Source organism: Hemicordylus capensis, chromosome 2 (assembly GCF_027244095.1).
Source record: "Hemicordylus capensis ecotype Gifberg chromosome 2, rHemCap1.1.pri, whole genome shotgun sequence".
Classification (NCBI taxonomy): Eukaryota; Metazoa; Chordata; class Lepidosauria; order Squamata; family Cordylidae; genus Hemicordylus; species Hemicordylus capensis.
This window is the reverse complement of record NC_069658.1, coordinates 147,617,755-147,635,427: the sequence shown is the minus strand read 5'-3', so window position 1 is coordinate 147,635,427 and position 17,673 is coordinate 147,617,755. Positions and strand designations below refer to the sequence as shown.

General features: G+C 43.5%; 2 protein-coding genes across 8 annotated transcripts in view; one reads left to right on the top strand and one right to left on the bottom strand.

Annotated features, from left to right (window-relative positions):
- The window catches only part of TMOD1 (tropomodulin 1), a 54,089-nt gene that overhangs the window by 2,173 nt on the left and 34,243 nt on the right, over positions 1 to 17,673 (bottom strand). For 3 of the 7 annotated variants that reach the window (XM_053295453.1, XM_053295457.1, XM_053295454.1), the window contains 5 exons: positions 14,983 to 15,072; positions 10,882 to 11,009; positions 9,448 to 9,555; positions 7,906 to 8,049; positions 4,599 to 4,743 (listed from right to left, as the gene is read on the bottom strand). In XM_053295453.1, coding sequence (XP_053151428.1) covers positions 4,599 to 4,743; positions 7,906 to 8,049; positions 9,448 to 9,555; positions 10,882 to 11,009; positions 14,983 to 15,072 — 615 coding nt within the window. Of the gene's footprint in view, positions 1 to 2,124; positions 2,190 to 4,598; positions 4,744 to 7,905; positions 8,050 to 9,447; positions 9,556 to 10,881; positions 11,010 to 14,982; positions 15,073 to 17,673 lie in introns of all 7 variants that reach the window. The other 4 variants (XM_053295456.1, XM_053295455.1, XM_053295459.1 and 1 more) reach the window with 4 other exon arrangements.
- TSTD2 (thiosulfate sulfurtransferase like domain containing 2) overlaps positions 1 to 17,673 on the top strand; it is a 59,729-nt gene that overhangs the window by 35,909 nt on the left and 6,147 nt on the right. The gene's annotated exons all lie outside the window — the stretch shown is intronic.

Sequence of the window (17,673 nt, the reverse complement as noted above, 5' to 3'; positions counted from 1 at the left end):
ACAGAGATCTCCCCACCTGGGCCCCACTCCTCCCTGCAGGAGTAGCAGCAGCAGTTGTCAAGGCCCTTCCTCACCGCCGCCATGGTTGCTCGTTCCCCTCAGGTTGCTGACAGGCTTGGGCCCATCCCTCGCCTGCCTGCCTGCCTGCGATGGTTGACCAGGCCCTTCCCCACTGCCACCATGGCCACTTGTTCCCCTCAGGCTGCTCGCCCTTCCTTCTTTCTCTCCCCCCTCCCTTCTTTTTCTCCTTGTCTTTCTTCCCCTCTCTTCTTTTCTCTCTCTCTCTCCCTTCCTGAGTTAACAGATCCTCATCTAATTTACACAGTGGCAGCCTCCTTCTCCCTTAGGGGCTCTTTCCTCTCCTGCCCACTATCCTTTTATATAGAGAGTCTTCTCTCCTCTACAATCTTCCCACCAGTAACAGCTGTATTCCAACTGATCTTAACCATCACAGTCTCCTCTTCCCTATCTGCATATGGAATTCCCGCTGCCCAATCACCATGGTGCTCCTGCTCTGTTACCTCCAATTGGTAAAACACTATGTGGGCGGGGCTTGCCATGCACCATTTGCCATGGACCACCTAAGCCTTTTATAGAGAGAGATTTGCTAAAAAAACACCAGAACAATTCACATAAACAAAGAGAGTGGCAACTAAATGTCAAGGGCATAGATAGTTCAAGCTTTTATCTTTTATGCTAGAAAGAGAGAAGAATACCTTTTATTGCATTAAGCCCTAAATTGGTATGTATGCCATAAAGAAATATGTATAAACGTTCAGATGTAAAACTACCAGAAACTCAGATAGGTACTCAATTGGAAACATCAGATGAGACACACAAACATTGCAGAGCTCTCTGCAAACTAGGCAGCTCTCTACAAAGCTATGAAACTATCAGTTTCATGTTTGATTTTTGAGGCAGAAGTGAGCGCTTGTAACTCTAGGTAAGATCCAAATCCACCCATATTTTTGGCAGGCAGGCAAAGCATAAAAGAAGGCAGTCTTAATGTGGAAATGGCGACAGTCAGGAAGCAACTCTGATCTGAAAGCTTTTATGGAGAAAGGGCTAAGGGATATCAATGTGACCTGTTCTGGCCTATTCATGCTAAATGGTTTCTTCCTCACTGATATCTCTGCCGTTCCATCCTTTGGCCAGAGTTGAGTGGGAGCACACAGACTGAACCCTAACCCTAACCCAGTATCTCTTAAGGTCCAGGTCCTGCTGCAGATTCAAGTCCTGACACTGGTGTTTTTGTAACAGATTCCATACTTGCTACTTTAAGGCATTTATGCAGAAACGTAACATCACAACTGGTGATCACACAGGTTTTGCAGATTTTGTGCCCCTCGAACTTGTTAAACGAGAGATTGCTGCAGAATAAAAACATATCCATTTGAGGCAATGATGGCTTCTACTACCACGTTCCAGGTCACCAGGTGCGTGGGGGTGGGGGGGAGGACCTCTACACAGCTACACATTAACCAGATCTGCCTTTATATCTAGAAATGGTCTAAAGGAAGAATTCAATCACAGCCATAGAACTTTTACTAAAATGATCAGAGGGGCTGCTCCCCACAGCGATGCACATAGTTGGTAGGCACATTTGGAGGGGAGTGGAGTGGAGGGGGGGTTACTTGCTTTTGAGTAAGTAACCTTCTGCTATGGTGCAGGCAGCTATTGTCTTGGCATATCTTTATTCAATCCCAACCATTTGTTAATTATTTACAAAAAGATGAGCCCGTCTTATCTCACCTATGAAGCCCTCTAAAATTACAACTTCTTCCCCATCTGGAACCATGCGTTCCCCTTTTTGAATATTCCATTCAGTACATCTTTTTGCAGAATAGTTTCAATCATGCAAATGAAGAAGCAGACGGAAAAAAGAGCAAGAAAAAGGCTGAAAGAGGAAGTCACAACTGTGTTACAAAGAAGGCAAAAGATCTTTTCTCTCAACATAAGAACTGAAGCTATTTCTGAAGAATAAAAGGCAAAGCCATAAACAGAAGCTGAATGAGACAGCAACCACCAAGTGGAACAGTAGGAAGGCACTGCTTGTTCAGCCAAGAAGGGGTGAGGGGTGGGGAGAGAGTGATTGCCAAGGAGAAGGGGGGGGGGAATCTATACTTATACATCTTCCAGTTCCGGGGCTGAGGTGTTATGCCAGAGGCCATCACATCGACGTATACGAGCTGCAAATAAGAACTGAGTCAGATATCTTCTGTACAGCTCTTACAACCAAAGAGGCAAACTGTGTGGTTACCAGTCAAACTGACAGCTACTCCTCCTCACAAAAACTGAATTAGTTTGGGAGAACTAACGCTGGAAAGACTACTATTATAATATTTTGAGAGGCATTTTTGTGGGTTCATCCTTTCTCGGAGGCCCTCCGGGTGACTTCAGTAGAGAAGGCTTTCACAGTGGTGGCCCCTGCCTTGTGGAACTCTCACAGGAGATCTGCTTCTAGCAGCTGGGTCCAGCATCTGGCCAAGAGGCTTCTGTTTCAGCTAGTGTGCTCTCCTGGCATTCCTCTCTGTGCTCAATTGTTTTGTCAGCTGATCTGGCTTGAGCTGGGTTTTTGTTTTGTTTTTTTAAGATTTTCTAAAAATTATGTTGATGCTGTTTTAATTCAATGTATTGTAAGTAACCTTGGATCATAACAAAGAAAGCTGAGACATACAGTTCTAATAAAATAAAATAAAATATAAAATAAAATATGATGAACTTTAGTTGCTGAAATATAAACTTTAGTTAAGCCACTACACACCACCTACCAAAGTTAATTAATCAAGTGGGGGTGGGGGTGGGGGGCAGCACTGCCACCTGCCCACTCGCAAAGCTGCCTGACTTGGTAAGGGAAAGAGGATACTTGCTGTGCCACTGCTCCCTGGGCGGAGGTCAAGTGGGCAGCCTGGGCCTGCCTCCTGGCTGGTCTTGGCTTGCTTTTGTCCTCCTCAGTGTGCATTGTCCCCACGCCCTCCCTGCCTGCCTCTGCTCTCTTACTGCTGCGGCTGCTCAGGTGGGAGCCTCCATCCTCATTTCTCATGCGCCCAGGTCCAAAATAAGTGATGCTTAGATGCAGCCGTGCCTGGTTGGTCACGGAAGGAAGCTCCTCGCACCCTGCTGTTTAAAAGCTGCTTCTAAGGGAGACAAAGAGGTCAGCTGGCCCTGAGGATTGCAGCAGTCCTCCCAGAGGAGGCTCTGAGCTCCTCAACTCTTTCCCCTCTCCTACTGTATTCCCAAACCGGCATGAGCTACTCATTCACTAGCCATCAGTGGAGGCTGGCCATTCGACCCAGTGAATGAGCAGCCTGCATGGCTTATGTTAAAGCTGGGGCTCCACACTTCTTAGCTGGGGGTGGGTGGGTACCAAAGTCAAACTTTCCCCAGGGAGCTATTCGCGCATGGCTTCATGCTGTGGGGTAAATGTTGAGCAAAACCACTTTGAACCACACTTGCGGCATTGGGAGAAGCAGCCCCTCCCCTCTGCTCTTGGTTTGTGTTTTTACAAATTCACATGGCATGCCTCCATGTTTTCCTTCTAGCCAATGGGGCAGGGAGGGATGGAGAGAGAGCTTCCTAAAGAGTGATCTCTGCATTTGTAAAGAGATATCCCTCTTATTATGCTAATGATTCTGCTTCAGTGCCTCTCCCTATTTGCTCCAGCATTTTCAGAAAAAGTAGCTTAAAACCAGCATTTTAAAAACCCAGAAATACCTCGAGATAAGCTAGAATTTGCAAGACAAAGCCCAACTTGTGCGTGGAGTGGGTCTTGCAGGGACTTCGGGATAAATTTGGCTGTTGTGTGAACGCACACACTTTTTCCCAAAGGAGATTCAGGGTAGAAGCCCTGTCTGCAAAGCCTCCTGGGAACCAAAAATGCTAGGGCTGCCCCTGGCTATATAGATGAAATGTTCCATGCCACGATATCAAGGTAGCCAGTCAGTTGAAGCTTCTTCTTCAGAAGTGCAGTTTAGATATTGTATTTGTAACTGACATGCCACTTTTTGCAAAGCAGCTTTTTTAATAGGTTTGGCTATCCACAATCACTTCTGAAGCTCTTGAAGCTAATAATCTGTTCTTATAATATCAGCAAGATTATAATTCCAGCATTTATAGGACAGAACTAGAGAGGGCCTGTAAGCTTTGCATATGGCTTTACATGAGAACAGGCCCAAGTTCAATCCCTTTCATCTCCAGACAAAACAACCTCTAGTAGAAGGCCCCAAAGTTCCTCTGCTAAGACTCCATAGAGCTGCAACCAGACAGGGTACACAATATTCGACTAGATGGATCACTCCAATGAAGGCAGCATTAAATGTTCATAAAGGGCTGAACTCAAAACTAATTAGTGTTTGCGAATACTTTTTACGGCACTGGAAAGCACCCTCTCTTTCAATAGGTTTTCAATACTTCTTCAAAAGTGTTTATTCAGGAAGCATTCCCCACTGAGAAACGAGCTGCAGAGACTACAGGGGAAAGTGATCTCAGACACTTCATTTACAGAAAGGAATTCATGCCCGCTCTGGGAACCTCTGTTTCTAAGCATACCAGAAAGTAAAATGGATATTGGCACAATCAGCTGGGAGAAACTCACTCACCAAGGTCATTATTAGTCATCATGGCGTTTGAGGCACGAAGTCTAGGGCCTTGCTGAGTGAAGTGGTACCCAAACTTCAAGAGAGATGTATTTTTTTCTAACATACTGGCAATTTCCATTTCCACCTTGTTGCCCAGAAGCTGGCTCTTCATTAAAAGAAAAAAGAAGAAAAGGCAAGGGGGGTTAGCACAGGGACCCTACACCAGTCATTTCAATGTTTACTTTTCCATCCACTTGAGCCTGACTTTAGAGTATCAAGGCTCAGCTGTTTCACACACCACACAGCAAATTTGGATTTGCCAGCAGTTGTATACTCAAGAGTTACAGCCCACCTCTCTGATGAGTATACGTATATAATGCTGTCTAGTAGGTGTTTGTCCCATTCACATGTTTAGACGTACAGTGAAAAAATTAAAAAAGGAAGATACAAGTAGGCCCTTAGCTGTGTGTAGGATGGAGCTGAAAGTTTTCATGAAAAGGTTATCAGCTTGAAAAACAGAGGCCATGGAGGGGGAAACAACAAATATTTCATAAATGCACCCTCCTGCTCATCTTTTTCATCCCATCTCTCCTGCCCTGTGGCATCTATGCTCTTCACTGTTGCCCAAGGCTATAGTGAGTGTGCAGGGGGTGTAACTAGGGGAGAGAGGGCCCGTGTTCATCCCTCTGTCTGGCAGCCCCCCAGAGTGAGGGAGATAATGAAGAAAATAGGGAGGGGTGGAGCTGGAGGGCCCTCAGGAGCTAGGGCCCCGGGTTCTTTGAACTCTTTTGCTCAGTTATAGCTACACCCCTGTGAAGGTGCGGAAAACATCCCTCCTCCCATGTTGGTTTGGCTTCAAATGTCATCATGTAAATTTTGGGCGGTCTAAAGATATGTTAAACAAACAAACAAACAAACAAAACAATTAAACAACTATAGCTGGATTTCGGTGATGATGATGATGATGATGATGATGATGATCATCATCATCATCATCAATTAATATTTATTCAGTGTCTATAACACCCTTGCAAAATGGCTCAGGCAATTTTGATGATCATCATCAAGCAAAATCAGGGTGAGAGGAATGTTTCTTGCCCTTACTCTGGAGCCATGGTGCAAAATAGCAGGGAGAACAGTTCCTAGCAGTGGTGAAGTAGGGTGAACACTTTCTCTCTGTTATTATGGCCCTCTGAAAAATTGCAGAAAGGTGGGTTGGGGGAGAATCTTCACAACTCTTCCATTCAGGATGGAAAAGTTGTGGGGCCAGTTTGGGCAAGCCCTTATTGTTTGCCTTAAGGTGTAAGTTGCCGAAGCTGGCCCAAGTTCCACCCTATTATGGATGCACATGCATTCATCACCCATCCCCTGCAGCAGCCCATGGCTTATGGCCAAGGGCGCTTGAGGGCCAAACTAGATGCGATGGGGGCAGCCCTCCCTTTTGTTCACTGGCTGCTCCAGTTCTGCCTGTCATTTCAGTTTTAAAGCTAGAAGGAAGCTGGGCTCATCCTGTGGCTCAGGTTCATGTCAGAAGCTCCCTTTTAATATTCAGCATCATTCTTTATTAACAGTCATCAGTCTTTCAAAACTACAGCATGAAGAGGAAAATGAAAACAAAAATCCAGAATGCGGAAAGGAAGCCAAAACTATCTAAAGAGATTACAAGTCCCCACAGCTGAATGTATAGACTTAGTCACCATTTGGATTACATTTTTTGTTGTTTAATTGCTATTTTCATTTATTGTGGAATTTTTGTCACTTTTATTCATTGTAAACTGCCCAGAGCTATAAGATGGGGTAGTATAGAAATATAATTAAACAAACAAACAAACAAATTAATTACTTGTTGGATATGGAGTTCTGGTGCATCGACCTTTTGCACCAACTATTCTAAAGACCACTAGGGGTGCTGGGAGTAGAGACAGTGAGTCAGGGTCTCCCTATCTGTCCCTACTCTATGACCCCTGAACTGACTCTGCAGCACTTCCTGTGCTGAGTCACAATCCTTCCTTTCCTCCTAGAGAGAAGATGGAAACATCTCTCTCTCTCCTTACCTATCCATTATGTAGTCCTTTAGATTAGGATTAGGTCTTTTCTATCCAAATGTATTAACCAATAAATACTTAGTATCTAGTTCTACAAGAATCTCCATGTGTTTTCTTTAAATAGTTGCAACAACGCAATCATCCTCTGCTAGCCACTCTTTCACTGGAGTGTGGGCTTTCTTCCTTAGTGCTCTGTTGGAGGTAAAATTAGCAACCCCCAATATAAATAAGGATTAAAATCCTTTATTTTAAAAGTAGCATACCATCCCACAGTCTCCCAGAGTTAACAGAGTTACAATCCTAGCTCTTTCATCTCCATAAAAACTACAATACAGGGCAACAGTTTCAATTTCCCCACTTCTTCCACAGGAACACAATTGCTCTTCAGAGAGCATACCATTACACCTTCCATCAAGGAGGGCCAAGGAGCGCACCCTGAAATGAAGCAGCAAAAACGCCTTCCTATATTTGGGGACATATGGTGATCTTAAATAGTTGGCAGCTCCCTTCCCCATGGGGTCTTCATCTAAAGCACTATTCTTCATTGTGCAGTCTGCAGGACTCCATAGGCCTCAGTAGTGGCCCTTGGCTTGCAGCTCCCTCACCTACTCCTGCCACTGTTAGCCACCTTGGCGCTGGACCAGAGGAGAGTGTGTATATGTGTGTGTGTCTCCTCTTCCTGCCACCACCAGTGCTGCCATTTCCTGGACAGTTTGCACAGTGCTAAGTGAGTGAATGAGCCCTCTCCTCGTGCGCGAGAGAGGAAAGGGCATATCAAGCCCCTTACCACTGCATGAGCAGGCCAGAAAATGGCAGTGGTCACGCTGCCTGATAAGGGGATGGATGCTCCCTTTCCTCTAACTCGTGAAGGAGGAAGAGAGGGAGGGGGAGCGAGAGAGAGAGAGAGCAAGAGTGGCAAGCCAAGGGGGTTAGCAGCAGTGGGTGACTGGTACCTTGACAGGCAGGGGCAGTTGATAGGCAGGAAGCCTCCTGAAAATTCAGCAGCACCCTCTGTCACCACCCAAAAATGGAGGTGCCCCAGGCAGCTTGGCAGCAGCTCCTACTTCAAAAGTAATGAAGATCACTGGCCTAGATACTTCATCTTTTACAAAAGGAATAATATATTGCCTACAAGATACATGTTACTGTGTTTAATTCTTCCAGTGAATCATTTCATTTTTATGATGCCTGCCCTCTTTTAAACATAAAGGCAGGACAACCTTTCATTTTACTTTTTTTCTTTTGTGTGTCTATGTAAAAGCTGAAATGGATTCCGACATTACCTGGTTGTCAATTTTTAGCTCCATCAGTGTTGTATTATTCTGGAGAGCTTCTATCAAGGCCAGGATTCCTGATCCAGAGATGAAATTTGATTCCACATTCAAGCTCTTCAGTACACCGTTGACTTTTAACATTTCTGCCAGTGCCTTCCATTACAAGATGAGTGTGGACAGGGAGAAATGTATATTATTATTATTGTTGTTGATGATGATGATTAATAAATATAGTAGTAATATCATCAACTGGAAGACTTATTTTATTATCAACATGAACAATAAAAGCATTTTGTTGCTGTATCAGACTGAAGGTCCATCCAATCCCACTGTTTTTTCCTTGAAGCCCTTGAGAAGCTCACAAGGAGGACATGATCCCTTGTAGTTTGTCCCCAATATCTGGTACACAGATAGACTGTATGTGAACACCAAGGCTCCATTTCACTTCCACTTCCAGATGTGCTCCTTGTAGTGTCAGCCAAACATTGCTTTCCCACTGGCAGTCACATGTGGAACTGCAACATTACTTCCACATCCAGTGCAGAAGAAAGCCTATTGTCAGACACGCGTCCATCAAGTAGTAACCTCATTCAGTTCAACTCAGCAGGAAGCCAAAGCCCTTTGAGGAGCCAGCTCATAAACTACCACAAACCTCAAAGCTCATCTGTTCTCCTTTGTCTGAGTGCACCAAGAGGAGAGCAAGGCTTTAGGCTAGAGTTTAGTCCTTCAAGAGATCTGCTCTGCCCTGAGGAAAATGAGGCTAGAAGAGCCAGTTTTCAGGTCCTGCTCTCTATAAGCCATTTGTCAGAACAAGTTGATTGCGGTCTGGGAGCTGCTCACAGACCCACACATACTGTAAGTCTTCACATAAAGTGCAAACGGTCTGAGGGTGGGTAATTCTTTTACTCTCTCGCACTATAAAGAGTAAGCCTCTTGGAATGTAAGAAGAAAATGTATCTTGGCTACCTGAAGTTTGGGAAACAATGAACCAACAAGCCAGGCTAAATTTTCATTCCAGGCCTGCTTCCTTTCCATAAGGCCCACATAACACAGAAATATTTTATCTGAACTGATATAATTTAACTTACTCCATATCCTTACATCACAAGACATTTGCTGCCCTTAATTACACAAAGCCTTTCTGAACCCCGCTGCATTCTTGTTTTCTTTTTTGAACACAAATATGCTTAAACAAAAAGAAAGAGCTTGATCCTAAGTTGGTTTATTTTGAAGTCACCCTGATTTCACACTTCTAGGAAAGTCTGCATAGGATTAAACCTTATTTCTTCTTCACTCAAGAATTGTATTTTGACACCATGTTCAAATTATGGGGGGCAGGAGTGTCAGAGGAAATCCAAATCCCATCTTTTAGTACCAGACCCCCTTAGCTACTGTTTTTAGGGGGCTATTGAAGGGGCATAATCTGGCTAAAATGGGGGAGGAAGTGAGCACTGCTTTGACACCTGTTCACCCAGTAGGTCATCTTTAAAGAGGCAGTTCTATTAAATCTTCCCTGAGAAGATTAGCTTGGGTAATCTATCTAGCACTTACATAAGCGACAGGGTCATTGCTTCTTGTTCCTACTATGCTGAACCTTTTCACATAGGAGTTGTTCTTCAGGGCTTCAGCGTAGGCTTTTAAGGTCGGTATGGGGATGTCCTTCAAAACAGAAGCACACAGACAAAGGCTGTTTGTACTGTTGCCAGGGGGCAGAACAACTCTGAGGAAAATCCAGAATTCCCAAAACTCATGTACCCTTGGAACATTAATGTGGAGGCTGGGCGTGGGGCAGTATTTGCATGGAAGAAGCAACAGGCGAGGGATACAGTTGCCCATTTTCCTGTCTGCCAGTTCTCCCCTGCAGGTGCCTTACCGCAGCAGCTTTTAAATGTTCCCTCCTCCAGTGCTGGGCTCCAAAATCAAGTCCTTTAGAAAACCTGTTTTTTGGGGGGGGGCAGGGTTAAAGTGACCTATGAGAAAATATGTGGGCAGGAAAATGTGTGGACAGACCCCTCCTTCCTTCAAATTATGATCTGCAAGTGCCCAGCCATCACATTAGTGTTCTCTTAGCAAACACGTTTGGGAGCATGCATTTGCTTAGATAAAGTTTAATTCTGTCCTTAACTCTATCCTTTAAATAAAGGTTATTAGAGACAGTTTTTGAATTGCAGAGCATCTGGTAATAAGCAGAATTAAAATTCCCCCTTCCCCCTTTAATCTGCCACATTTCCAAGATCACATTCAGTACTATGTATAAATAAAGCATCAAAAATACTGTAGTTATTCTTTTGAACAACAGCATTTATACTGTGTTCAGGGAACATCAGAAAGTGGCGAGCAGGTTAGACTAGAGCCTTACCCTGATGGGCTAGATTTTACTGGCATGAAGTATTTTATATGGGGGCACATTCAAAAATGTGATCCCTCATCTGCAAATTGAAGATGCAAATCGGTAGTCCATTTTATTACGTCATTCCACTGCATGCATTCCAGGCATCATTTTGAGTGCGACCCAAGTGACTTTTTCTTGCGTAAGCCCCGCTGTAATGTTTTAGTGCAGCTCATGATCATTGCAATGGGGCTTAGTTTGCTTACTTGGGCACTTTCCAGAGATTAGACCCTACAACGAGGTCAGGACGAATCTCAGAAGTGTGCTTCCATATTTCCTGTATCGTGACACCACAGTCCCTACGTGGACAGCAGGGTGCCATTCACACTTCCAATGCCTTGTTGCAAATTTAATTGATGCGATATAGAGCAAGGGTGTTGTATATCCCGCATGGAAAAGTTGCCGTTTTTTCAGGTTGTTAGTTGCTGTGAGGCTGCTCCCCCTGCTGTTTACGGCCTGAATGCAATTTGCCCAAATGGAGGCATTTTGCTGCTAATGAGCAGCAAGTCTGGAAAGCGCTCTGGCCTGCCCCAAATTTGCTCCAATTAAATGCTTAATTGCAACTAACGCAAGCTTGTCTAGGAAGAAGTCCATACCTTAATATTGTTGAGATTGACTTCTTCAAGATCTGGATCATTGTTTCTCACTCGTTCCAAGGTTTCTTCTATATCAGTTGAATTTGGTTCATCAGGAACTGGTTTGTATTGTGTGGGTTTAATTATACCTGCAAGAAAAAGTTAACATAAGGAGTGATCAAAGAGATGGAGACTTATAGTTCTCTTTCTGATCACCTGTCCTGGTCGTACAGAAAGTAAGGAATAGAAAGTGCCTGTAATGGTTTCTGTATCCACTGCCACCATCTATCTTCAACAGTCTTCTCCTGTAATATCTACTGCCCTTGGTAGAGAGTAAATGCTATAGGTATGATGTGTCACTCCAATACAGAAAACCCAAAGAAGATTTATTGCTTTACAAAAAGAAAAAGAAGGGGAAAAGTTTATCCTTTGCAAGCATTGCAGAGTGAAATAGCACAACCAGTTGCAGTTTACTATCATTTGGCTGTGTCCGTTTCTCCCAGCTTTTTCTTCCTTGACAGTTAACTTCAACTGTCCCTGCTTCCGAGGTTCTGACATCCATGGAACTTTTAATGTCAATCAATCTCAGTACCTAGTAACAGTTCCCATGCTTAACTCACTAACCTCCAGACCAAGCAACACATAAAAACATAAATAGTTCTTAACTAAACCTTTTATTTCAGGGAGTCAATTCTTCACAGTGCCTGACTCCTAAGGTTCCTAGTTTGAACCCCGCAGCTCCAAGAAGTTATATCAGTTCTCATGGTGTGTGCTTCCTTAGAGGAATTACTGGGCATTTGAATCTTTTATTTCAGATCTACATGAAAATCACATAGTGTGAGGTCTACATAACTTTACAATCATTGGATGTAACATTGTGTTCCTACTCAAAACAAGTTTCCTGACCTCATAGCAGTATCATCTTGGTGTTTTACCAGTGTCAGACCAGAACTTGGGAGATCCAGGTTCAAGTCCCACTCAGCCATGAAACTACCTTGCAGAGTTGTGAGGATAAATGGAGTGCTGGGAGCCTGGTGCCAGCTGAAACCTCTCAGAAATTGAGCTGCGCAGCCCTGTTTGCTAATGTGGCCATGCCCCCTGTGTCTGACATCAGGTGCAGGGGGCATGGCAGGGGCCACCGGCAGCAGGCTGAACAGGGGTCACCAGCATCCTTGCTACACCACTGCCCCATATATGTAGTGGTGAAAATGATTGAGTGGAATCTCAAAGAGCTTCAGACTTGTTCGATATTACTCTCAAGGGGGAATGTATAGACAGAAAGGCCTAGGAGTCCAAGAAGAAAAGCAGACATTCTTAAAAGACAGGGCATTCCACACACACAGAGCTTTTAGCTTGCATCCCCTCTGGAATGGAGGGTGTGAGTCCACATAACAACTGGATTTACCCTGGTCCCTATTAGGGACCAGTACAAACCTGATTCTGCTTTCCCCCAAATTACTGCTGCACATTTTAGCTTGACCTGAATTATGTCCGGGGTAAAAAAAATCCTCTATTTGTGGCAGCTTTATTTGGAAAAACTGAGCTTTCTGGTATGCCTCGCTGCTTCTCTCGTAATGTGTGGAGGGGCCATTGCCAGTAATTTGGCTTTCTTCAGAACTTGCACTTTTGCAAGGTTAAATGAAGTGGGGTTTGACAGCTGTGCTGGGTATGGTCTGCTCTGAGTGATTTGCAATTGCGAGCACGGGGTGGGGGAGGGGTTGTGGCAAATTGGTGAAATTTTGTGGAGGGAGTCCAGAAGGGGATGGGGAGGGAGAAATAGAGATCTCCTGCCTAGAGATGTACATATCAGGCAGTATAGAAATTAGATAGATAGATAGATAGATAGATAGATAGATAGATAGATAGAGAGAGAGAGAGAGAGATATTCCTGAGTTAAACGCAAGCCTTGCTAGTGCTGCTAGTCTTTTGGCTACTTTTAATTTATATATGTGTCTCTGGCTTTGTCTTATTGAAGCCCGGTCACCATAGGAACATAGGCTTTACATAAGCAGATGTTGTTAGAGGATGTCTGGAAGCTTAACAATGGAGACTACAGGTTCAATGTATCCTGAGCCTTTTGTGTCTGAGCTGATTCCATGAGGCTGCATTTTTCTTCATCTCCGAGAGAAAGCAATGATTTCTACTTTAAACTTCCATGGCCTCTTAAGTGGTCTGGGGTGGGTGGGGGACATGAGGTGATGAAGGCAGTCACAAAGGCAAGTTCATTATAAAATAATTTGGATCAGATTTGGCAGGTTCGGGTTAAGCATTCTGTTGTTTGATCCGGCAGCTTGGCAACTTGTCTCACTGGTCTTCCGGAACTAGCTGTCAAACAAAGCAAAACAAAACAAAGGTCTCTCACCTCCTCCCCGGGATGTGATTGGTTGGAGAAAAAACTGTGGGCAAGCTGTGGGAATGCACACAAGAAAAAGATCCACAGTGAATGCTGATAAAAACCGGCCCTATGAAAACTGAATGGCCCATCTAATCACCCAAATAAAACAGCTGTGAATCTACTCCAAAGCAGATTCGCTCTTTGGATACCCCGAAGCATGAACCCATGTCTGAATATCTCCCAGACAGCTCATTCCAGTTGGCATATGTGATGTTTCTCACTTTTTTTCTGGAGAGAGGAACTCGCTTCCCCACTACCAGACCTGGAAATGGAGAATCAAGTTGTGAATCTACTTGAGATTCAGTGCAAAAAGCGCCAGCTTTTCCCAGGACATCTGATTGATTAATTAAGTGCCATCAAGTCAGTGTCGACTCTTAGCAACTACAGAGATAGATTCTTTCCGGGATGTTCTGTCTTCAATTTGGCCTTTAGAGTCTCTCAGTGGTGCATTCATTGCTGTCGTAATCGAGTCCATGTACCTTGCTGCTGGTCGTCCTCTTCATCTCTTTCCTTCAACTTTTTTTAGCCTTATGGACTTCTTAAAGGAGATGCATTTTTGCATAATGTGTCCAAAGTATGATAGTTTGAGCCTGGTCATTTGTGTCTCGAGTGGAAATTCTGTTTTTATTTGTTTTATGATCCATTTGTTGTTTATTTTGCTTGCTGTCCATGGTATCCTCAAAAGTCTTTTCCTGCACCAAAGTTCAAAAGCGTCAATGCTTTTTCTATCTTGCTCCTTCAAAGTCCAGCTTTTGCATCCATACAGTGTCATAGGGAAAACCACTGTCTGAACGATTCTAATCTCTGTAGGGGTAGACACGTCATGGCATCTAAATATCCTTTCCAAGGCCTTCAATGTGTCCCTACCAAGTGCTAGTCTGCGGTGTATTTCTTGACTGCTGAATCCTTTACTGTTGATGATTGATCCTAAAAGACAGAAGCTATCCACCGCTTCAATGTCTTCATTATCAGTTCTGAGGCTGGTTGCTGTACCCGTTGTCATTAGTTTAGTCTTCTTTACATTTAGTCGTAGCCCCATTTTTTCACCGTGCTCCTTGACTTTCATTACTAGAGCTTGCAGATCATCCACATTTTCAGCTATCAGAGTGGTGTCATCAGAGTAGCGCAAGTTATTGATGTTTCTTCATCCAACTTTAAAACCACGTTCATCTTCTTCCAATCCAGCTTCTCTCAGTATATGTTCAGCATATAAATTGAATAAATATGGAGAAAGTAAACAGCCTTGTCTTAATCCTTTGCCGATCTGGAACCAGTCTGTTTCATCATATTCCATCAGGACTGTGGCTTTCCTGTCCTGTGTATAGATTTTTCATGAGAAAAATGAGATGTTCTGGGACACCCATTTTCCTAAGGATATTCCACAACTTGACATGGTCAACACAATCAGAGGCTTTTTTGTAGTCAATAAAGCATATATTGACTTCTTTCTGGTATTCTTTGGCTTTCTCGATTATCCAGCGTGCATCAGCAATGATGTCTCTTGTTCCTCGGCCTTTTCTGAAATCAGCTTGAACATTTCCCTTTCCTCGTAGGGCTCTAATCTGCGTTGGATGTTCTCGAGCACTATTTTGCTTAGATCAGGACATACTGCCAGGAATAATGTTGATACTAACACACCGCAAGAGCATACATGCACTAAGTATCAGTAATAATGAAACTTCTGGCTCAGCTCTATTGAATTTTATATGGCTGCAAGTCTTACTTACTGTCCAATCCTTCTGTGTTGACTATAGTTGAGCTTCCAAGCGCTTCATAATATTGCTGGTTACTCATCAGGGTATGCATGCCAAGGATAGCTACATGAGAGAAGAAAAAATATAAAATAAACACAAGCTAAGCAAAGTTACTGAAACACCTGACTTGGGAAAGCGAGAATCTGGCCAAGACACATAACAGCCTAGGAAAAGCTTGAAACAGAAGGACTTGGCAATAAATGATTGTATTTTGTTAACATTTAAGACAGAGGGCAATGTAAGAAAGTCCAGTGAGCTACGTGGGACTCAGGAGAGCTCACATGAGAAGAAATGGCACAGTTCCTCACTGCTTGCTTGCTTGCTTGAATACAGATGACCATTTACTGAGTACCAGTTTTCTGTAGCTATAACTCACAACTTGGAATGCCAGTTGTCTGTACTATCCTGTCAGGTATTGGTGAGCATTTTACTGCAAGTGATAAAAACAACAACTGGGAAAGTAGTCCATGGGGTGGTAAAATTCTCCTCACCATTTGACAGGCCTTTACAGGTGACCAGCTTACCAAGAGGATTGCATGTATACCATGGCAAATCCATTAGGTAAATGGCTCAGTGTATTTGCCCTCTAACATCAGCGTATCTGGGATGCAAGCAACCCACAACATTTTCAGGGCGTAATAGAAACATGTTAAGGTGCCCCTTTATTCTCCAAATGAGTAAGAGCTGAACTTTTTTATTTGCTTTAAAAGTTAGTCCATAGCACAAAGCATTCAGCAGCAGGCAGAAGTATCCATGTCTCAGAAAGATGTATCCATTCTCAACAGTAAATGCTTTAGTAATTTCATCTCTGCTACAAAACTGAGAACAATTTGGAGTTCATCTTCTTTGGCTGTCACCTGAATTTAATGGATTCATCCTGTGAATTTTATTCAATCAACTAACTGATTTAATGTGTACAAACTTACATATGCCAAATAATTTTTTGTCCAAGTTAAGCAACCTTTATTTACAGATGTTGCATGTTGCAGCAGATACTGTCTTAGAAGAGGCATTCCCTAATGTGAATGAGAATGGCGGGGGGTGGAGGGGAATGACACTTGTAAAATGGCATCATCTGCCACCTACCACTTTTGTAAGTGCTTAATTTTTTAAAAATGCTGTCCAGTTAATAGTTTTTAATATATTGAAAGATTTGTAATCAACTATCTGATTACCTAAAGTTTGCAGCTGTAATCTCTGCATGATCTGAACATCATATTGACATTTCTTACAGGCCATCCAATCAATTACAGGTGACTCTCATTATTTGCAGGGGTTCTGTTCTCGACTATAGTCATGAGTACGGAAACTGCAAATATAGGAACCTTACCCCTATGGGAATTTAGGGGTTAGGTTCCTACACACCAAAAACAAAACAAAAGGCCAAAACAAAAGGGGGGGGGGGATAAGAGTTGAAATGAACAGTGCATTGCTCTCCATGGCTCCAGAAATGCCCCCCCAATCCCCTACATTGGCTGAATTTTTGGCAAATATTCACACACACAAAATGGTGTTATAAAAACAAAAACAAAAACAGAAAGAGCCTCAAAATAGCTCCATGTTGTAAAACAGCAGCCAGAAATTACCCTGGAAGCAGTTTCCAGGTCATTTCTGACCACTCAGCACCCACGAATAGGCAGATTTTAGCCTATTTTTTGTACTAGGGATGTGCACAAACCGAGGTTTGTGCACACATTCAGGTCTGAACACGTTCGGCACCACTGGGTGGGTGGGGAGCGGCAAGTGGGATTTCCGCTGCCACCTCATGCAGCTTCCTACTGCAACATTATTCCCCCCAAGAACCCACGTATGGCATCAGAATGCACATGGCACCCATGCATGCATAGACGCCATGTGTATCCTGACACAGCACATAATGGGGGAGTGCTGTAGCACCAGGAAGCTGCATGTGGCAGCAGCGGAGAGCAGGTAAGGCCCCACTCGCCTCTTTTTAAAAGATCCCACTCAGCTCGTTCAGACCTGTCTGAACCAGTTCAGTGTCTCTGAACCTGTGCACTGAACTCAGTTTGTGCACATCCCTATTTTGTACTGTGGATAAAGAAACGGTGTCTCTAAGACCCATCTGAGGATACGCAAAACCGTAGGTGCCAGAGCTGCAGGTAATGAAGTCCACCTGTAATGTGGTTTAGGCTGCAATCCTATACATACTTACCTGGGAGTAAGTTTCATTAAAGTTAACAAGACTTACTTCTGAGTATACATGTACAGAATTGTATTGCTAGACAATCATCATTTACGAAATGCCTCCAAAAAAATCTAAATAAGCACTGTACAAAAGGGAAATATACAAGGCAGGCCCCTGCCCAAAGGTTTACGATCTTTGTGATACCCTACTCAAAGGGGGAATGAAATTAATAGTATTCCTGAACAATATGGGCTTCCCCCAGATGTACCCATTTGCAACCATGTGGGCGGCAGACAGCCTTTTGGAAGATGGTCGAACAGAGCTTTCACAGCAGGACTGATAGAAGCTTATTCAGAAGTCAGTCAGGAGTCAAGGTTAGAATCTTATCTGGTTTTGGTTCACTAATAAAATAGCCCATTTTATATACCAAGCCTGAACTACTTGGCTCCATTGTAAGAGTGAGACCTCTTTTGCACATACTGTAGGATGGACTGTACCACTTCAAAATATATTGGGGT